This window comes from Cydia pomonella, unplaced genomic scaffold, assembly GCF_033807575.1.
Source record: "Cydia pomonella isolate Wapato2018A unplaced genomic scaffold, ilCydPomo1 PGA_scaffold_183, whole genome shotgun sequence".
Taxonomy (NCBI): Eukaryota; Metazoa; Arthropoda; class Insecta; order Lepidoptera; family Tortricidae; genus Cydia; species Cydia pomonella.
The window spans coordinates 872,373-880,134 of NW_026907824.1; the positions used below are offsets into that span (position 1 = coordinate 872,373).

Here is a 7,762-nt window from a genome sequence, read left to right on the forward strand (position 1 = left end):
CCAAAAACCATCCCTTAAAGGTGTGAAAAACTTGTATGGGGCATCAATTATCGCCGAACCAATTTAGATGAAATGAAGGATGAAGATAGTTTGAGTTCCGGGAAAGAACATAGGATAGTTTTTATTCCAAAAATTATCATTTTAAAGTGAAGAGGGAGGTTTTTATGAGGAATCAATAACCGTTGAACCGATTTAGATGAAATCTACGTTTTTCGTAGTTCGTAGTTCGTCGATTTAGGTGAAAATGACACCAAACTTGACTAGGTAGAACCTAAGCTTAAACAATTATTAACCTCAGACGTTGCCGAATTCATTGGTATGAGCCGGGGTTTGAAGTGTGTGAACCCGCGACCTCTGAATTATAAATCGTACGCACTTACGGTTACCGCTTGGCCATCAGCGCTTCTCAAAATGACTCACCACACTTATATTATCTGGAGCCCGATTCAAATATAACATTTTGTTATTGTTTTAAACTGGTTTTGACACGACCTTGAAGATCGCTCACACTGATTGGTGCATGCGAAATTAAGTGGAAGTCGTGCGTGAGATGCGCACGAAACATGATCATGGTCATGTCAAAACCAGTTCATAACCATACAATTTGAATCGGACTTCTGAAGATGGCTACAACAATGACTTGTTTTTATTTCTTTTCGAAGCTCTTTTACGAGCTCATTTCATCCAAACGAAAAAACGTGTCCCAAAACTGTGTGTATACATTTGTTAATAGACACATATTTATAAGCTTTCATTTGTTTTAGGTAAAGTTAGCACAATTGTAAAAAGCTTAGGGAGACTTTTTAGGGTTCCGTAGCCAAATGGCAAAAAACGGAACCCTTATAGATTCGTCATGTCCGTCTGTCTGTCCGTTTATGTCCCAGCCACTTTTTTCCGAAACTATAAGAGCTATACTGTTCAAACTTGGTAAGTAGATGTATTCTATGAACCACATTAAGATTTTCACACAAAAATAGAAAAAAAACTATAAATAAACCATAAATTTTGATGTCTAGTTTTTATTTTAATTATTTTTTTTAGTTCTTTTTATAAATGTTATATGTATATGGATCAATGTTGTCTGCAATAAATGATTTTATTTTTATTTATAAATTTTGGGGGTTCCCCATACTTAGAACTGAAACTCAAAAATCTTTTTTCATCAAACCCATACGTGTGGGATATCTATGGATAGGTCTTCAAAAATGATATTGAGGTTTCTAATATAATTTTTTTCTAAACTGAATAGTTTGCGCGAGAGACACTTCCAAATTGCTAAAATGTGGGTCCCCCCCCTGTAACTTCAAAAATAACACAAGGATAAAACTAAAAAAAATATATGATATACATTACCATGCAAACTTCCACCGAAAATTGGTTTGAATGAGATCTAGTAAGTAGTTTTTTTTAATACGTCATAAATGGTACGGAACCCTTTACGGGCGAGTCCGACTCGCACTTGGCCGCTTTTTTATATTAGGATTGAAAGAGCTCGTGATTCTGTGGTAAAAAGTGGTATTTAAAAAAAATCCCAAAGTTGTTTTCATTTCAGACACCTTGCCCGCCTAGCAACTTCTATTTACTGTACTATATTAATACGAGTATGTACTTAATTATGTATTTTATTTGTTTGTTACAGTGCTCACACGTCCAAGAGGGTGGCTAAAGTAACAATAGTTTTGATATGGGTGTTGGCATTCCTGTTAGCGGCTCCCATGGCCATGTCGTGGGAGGTGACCATTGTACCAGAACTGGACCCAGGTATTACTACAAGCATTTTTTAGCTACTTTACCCCTACCGTCAAAACATGGGTCCTAATCCACGAAAAGATCAGTGCTGAAACCAGTTCAGTTGTCGGACGTCAGACCTTAATGTACTTATCTTATAGTAAATACCACATTAAGGGAACAATACAAATTATTTTTATTAAATATTTGATATCTGTTTTTAAGTAGTCACACTACCATATATAAATCATAAACTGCAATAGATATCATATACTAAAGAAAAAGTGACCGACCAAATGGCCGAGATCGGAATTGAACCGACCTCTTTAGCTTACGCGACTAACGACCTAGACCTCTAAGCCATCCGGCCACAGCGCTACCCGCCTTTGACTAAAGGGCGAGCAGTGGCTTTGCATGGCAAATATGACATATTTAGAAATTTTAGAATACCGTCAGTCAAAGGCATATAGCCATTTGCTAGCTTACCTAACAAAACGAGATATGTCGCTGTATGTAAGTAGCACAATTCGAATGTTACAGACACTTTCAGAAATTTTTAGGTTTATCGGGAACATACAGACATACAGATGCAGCGGGAACTTCGTTTTATGAGGTCTAGTGACCATTGGTGCTGACTGTACTTAATTCCAGTATTATTCTTTAGTTCTTAATATTCGAGCGAAGAATACGGTGAAAATCTGTTGAATCTCAAAAAAACGTCATACCTATTGCCTAGAAAAATGCGGTGCACATTATGCTGATGCAACTACTCGGCGACCGATGTATGGAGCATAATAAAAACGACAGCTGGACTAAGCAAGGTGTATAAAAAAATGAATATATTAAAAAAAACCGAGGCCATCAGCAATTGCACTTCACCAAGTGGTATTCGCAGAAAATGAATGCATAGCTATGCTGGAACTCTTTAAAATACCACAATACTCAAGTCACGTCACTACAGGTCCGCCTATAATATTTTCAAGAGCTCTCTCGATTTTCCCAGGATAGGTACTATAACAAAAAAGTAATTCCTTCTTTTTCGTCTTAAATACACGGTAAAAGTAAGTAAATATGAAAGATCTTTATTTGCTTCCAAGAATAAGTACCTACGTATTTTTACTTAGTAGCTGTTCAAATAAAAGTATAAGACCTGAAGGGTTGTCAATAACGTTTAAATCGAACCTCGGCCTTGATACTTTCAACTGTTAAATTCCCTTTTTATTAACCCTTTCACAGACTCATTGACAATAAGGGGATTCTAAAAAAGACTTTATTGAAGTTGGTGCGTCGTTTAGTTTTACTGAGAAAAATACATCTCAAAGAAACCACAAAATAAATAATAGCAATAAATAAATGACAAGTAATACATGGGCAATACTGAAAGTTATAGGAATGAGTCACTTGGAGATAAGGCAGTAAAATAAAAGGTTCATTGTTTGAAAATCTATTCTAGCAATTTTTTGAGGTACCTACAATTTATTTTGGTATGATGTGTATTTTAGGAATCCTGGCAGTTTGTTATTCTTAAACTTTTATTTTTTAAATTAAAAATAAACAGGAAATTCATAATTTAAATTTATAACTCGAGTTATTTATTTTTAGTCATGGAATTTTATATGATTGTCAATGTGCCCTCAGTCGAAAACAAGTTTATACCGGGCTTCGATATAATAATGAAGCCTAGTTTTCGCTCGACTATTTGTGGTTTTATAAACTGAATTGCTTTCATAATAATCTTACGGACGATGCATTTTCTGAAACGCTGATATGCTATACTAAGGTCCCATTTTTGCATACAAAAAGTGTCTAAAGAAAAATGGGTAGTGAACTTTTAAGGATGATCCTATCGTTCTCGAATTTTTTTACGCATTGTGAGAAAGAGTTTAGAAAAAGAATTATACACGAAAAAGTTACATATCTACAACAATTTTTGAGATTCTAGGAACTTTCAGAATGACCTAAGTAAGTATTAGGAAGCTAAAAAAACTAGACAAGAGTGAGTCGGATTCGCCCACCAAGGGTTCCGTACTTTTAGTATTTGTTGTTTTAGCAGCAACAGAAATACATCATCTACAAATAAATATATCACGGTTCATGAGATACAGCCTGGTGACGGACAGACGGACGGACAGCGAAGTCTTAGTAATAGGGTGCTGTTTTATCCTTTGGGTACGGTACCCTAAAAACAGTGGATTCCATCTACGCACCGAAGGGAAAACTAAAAAATATACGCGATACAATATAACTTTTTGTTGCGAAAATGGAGAGGATTGATTCAGGCTATAAGTAAACTAATACATTGAGATCGGTTGCCAAGGGAAGAGAAGGGTTATCATACATCATGTTATTTTTTTATTTGACTAATAACGTATTGCTACTAATGTATCGGCGCCCACAGTAACAAAAATAATAGTTCCCTGCATAGCTAGGAGTGAGTATGAAGATATGCAAAGATGACGGATTCATGGTAAAACTCCATTCCACTCTGTTTTAATTCAATTTTCTCTGTTCGTACATTTCGCATACTGCATGTCTGTATAAAACAAATAAAAAAGGCGTTGGACTTATGAACATGATTATTTTAACGTACTTAAATACGTCATTTTATCTTGTTTTAGACGGTACTATAACTTCATTTCATACCTCATATCACGCTTCACGATTCACGCTTTCAGCCATTCATATATCCCTAATATCAAAAGTATTTTTAAACTGAAAATAATCTAAAATTCATAACACTAATGTTTTGTTACAGTTACAAAGCTGCTGTACAAGAAACCATTTTGTGCTCCTAGTGAATTTGGATTACATTCCTTGGCAATTTATCGACTAATATTATACATTTGTCAGGTAAATTATGTTTATTTTTTAATGATATATGCGAGTTTATTTTTTTATTATTTTATACTAAGCTAATTATACAGCTTAACTTTTTTTATACTACGTCGGTGGCAAACAAGCATACGGCCCGCCTGATGGTAAGCAGTCTCCGTAGCCTATGTACGCCTGCAACTCCAGAGGAGTTACATGCGCGTTGCCGACCCTAACACTCCACACCCTCGTTGAGCTCTGGCAACCTTACTCACCAGCAGGAACACAACACTACGAGTAGGGTCTTGTGTTATTTGGCTGCGGTTTTCTGTAAGGTGGAGGTACTTCCCCAGTTGGGCTCTGCTCTAGATCTGTAATAACATCCGCTGTGCTGTGCCCTACCACACAAAGCGAGATGACATTCACAATGCCCATACCTCTCTTTTGGACGTAGTTTAAGAGGTAGTTTGCTGTAGCCCATGATGCCGATGGTCAATAATGTGCGGGTCGTGTGCAATAGAGATAGCAACGGGCGGGTCAATGTGCGAAAATCTATCTGGAAAACGTCACTGCTTTATCAAACTATAGCCGAAATGTGTACCTATATATGTAGAGGGCAATTTTTAAGCATATTGTATTATAAACATAGTATAGAATGTCATTGCCTTTTCTATACATAACTATATGTAGATGATTCTGATGAATACAAACAGTGTGTTTATTTAGGCATTCGATGTAAACAGATGTGATTGATGACATCGACTTATAAATCATTTGTCTGACAACCGCCGAGAGGCATAGGAGACCGTCGATTTTGTTCAGAAATTCGGCCCAAATCATACTGGAGCAGTGAAATGGTACTCAAATTAACCGTCATAATTATGATGCTAAAAACAGAATCACGAAATACTCGTATAAAGGGAGTTTTGAGAAATCCTGCAATGAAAACTTGAATCTGACAACATAAACTTTTATAGACAAAAGCGCATTTAGTAAAATTATTGCGGCTTTTTAAAATAAAATATACAAAATATGACGTGGATGGAAATGAAACTAGAATCATGTTCAGATTTAATAAAAAATATATATTTTGATCTTGATCACATTTAATAAATAATATATGTTTTTTCTAAGGAGTGTTGGATAATTGACTATTTGTAATACTTGTTTAAAGAATTCTAGATGGAATATGTAGCTAGGCCGTATTTTAAGTCCCTAGATTGCTTGTTTATATTTTTTAATAAAACATTACATAAAAATAAATATAAGAAGACTAATGTCACATTTTTCCCTCAGTACATCATCCCTCTGTGCGTGATAACGTTCGCATACGCTCACATGTCCTTGAAGCTGTGGGGTGCACGGGCGCCAGGGAATGCACTGGAAATACGGGACGCGAATCACATGAAAAACAAGAAAAAGGTAAGTCATATATGATACTGTCATGTATGTTATTTGACGAAAACTTATACATAAAATGTACTAGTCTTTCAGGCTTATAAAATAAGTTAAGAAAAACACATGCGGTATGTTACGTTATGAGTATAGGTATAAAAGTACCCTTTTATCTCGGAAAATTAGAAGATAAATCTTTAAAGGACCATGGGCAGAAATGTCCCCAACCACTAACAGAAACAAAACATGTCTCATTCAATAGATCTTGGCAATCTGATGATTTGTTACTATGACGAGGATCGCCCTATGTATGGGGTTTTCATGGAAAACTGTATTTTGTTTTTATATATTTTTCGCTCATTTCATTGAAAGTTGCAGGCAAAAGGTTATAGCAATAATCTTCCTACTATACATACATATATTTAGGCCAGACATCTTCGATTTTCCATAACAGTGCGAGACAAAAAAAAACCGCCAAATGAAAAAAAAAAACTGCCAAATGCAAATGAATGTCAAACCTAACTTTTATTCTAAATAGTACCCGAACGACATCTATTTCTGAATTTTCCTTATCAGAGTATCATAAGGGCCGGTACAGACGGACTGCAACTCGACTGCAACTTGTATGGGAATTGCATGCCGACTGCACTCCAACTGCAACGTCGACGTGCAGTTCCCATACAAGTTGCAGTCGAGTTGCAGTCCGTCTGTACCGGCCCTTAGGCGTACTGATTTTATTCTGCCAGCAGAACTCTTAAGTAATGTAATATTAGATGAATTTTGAGTTAACAATGTGATAAGTGATAATATGTCTAATATGTAAAGTAGTATTAGATTTTGTAGATATAAAAAATATACAGCTCTAAGCGAATTTTTGTTTTTCTTTTTTTAAGACACATAGTTTGTTTATTATTGCCAGTAACATAATGTTTCTATAACCTTCTGCCTGCAACTTTCAATGAAATGAGCGAAAAATATATAAAAAGAAAATACAGTTTTCCAAGAAAACCCCATGCATAGGGCGATCCTCGTCATAGAAACAAATCATCAGGTTGCCAAGACTTATTGAATGAGACATGTTTCGTTTCTGTTGGTGGGTGGGGACAGTGCCCATACAAATTTGCCCATGGTCCTTTATTGGAGCTTTTTTTATTTTTTAACCCCGGAATGTAACTTTACTTTACTTTAGCGCCTTGAAGGAATTAAAAGTCTGTCTGAAATATACCTTTTCTCAAACTTGTAAGGAATTGTTGACATGACTTACTTCAAATTAGGTCCGGAAATACTATATATCAGGTGCGATGAGTGAAGATGATATGTAAAGGAATTTCATACAGCCTTACACACCTAGGCCTGTAAAGCAACCTTCTTTTGTTTTTAAACGTCAAATTACGGCAAGTTTGGGCATTCAACCATTATATTTTAATAACTTTAAAACACAAAAAAGAAAAAAAGAAAGAAAAAAAAGCGTAATGGCATGCGCCGTAGCGCCAAAATAATCACATTTTTGTTCCCCTTCAATACCCGACGCCCTGAATAACCAATCACATTAGGACATGAAACAGTCATCATCATCATCATCATCCTATTTTATTTTATTTTTTAATCATTGTAAGTTTGAGAAAAGCACTATACAAATCTCAGCGAGAAACGGGGTTGCCGGCCGCATATCCCTATTCGACTTCGCTACGCTCGGCCGTCTATATCTATTTGGCCTGCAACCTTTCGTTTCCCGTCCCCTATAGTAATGTACTGTATTTGTGTAAGTATAGTATCATAGTAGTCTCGACTTGTGTCTATTTCCATATCAACTCTTTACAATCCTGCA

At 35.6% G+C, this 7,762-nt stretch overlaps 1 protein-coding gene across 1 annotated transcript in view; it reads left to right on the forward strand.

The window, feature by feature from the left end:
• LOC133533605 (neuropeptide Y receptor type 2-like) overlaps positions 1-6,556 on the forward strand; it is an 89,131-nt gene extending 82,575 nt beyond the window's left edge. Inside the window, exons 5-7 of the mRNA XM_061872610.1 lie at positions 1,640-1,761; positions 4,484-4,578; positions 5,836-6,556. Of these exons, the coding sequence (XP_061728594.1) occupies positions 1,640-1,761; positions 4,484-4,578; positions 5,836-5,976 (358 nt within the window). The 3' untranslated portion in view covers positions 5,977-6,556. The remainder of the gene's footprint in view (positions 1-1,639; positions 1,762-4,483; positions 4,579-5,835) is intronic.
• The last annotated feature ends 1,206 nt before the right edge of the window (positions 6,557-7,762 follow it).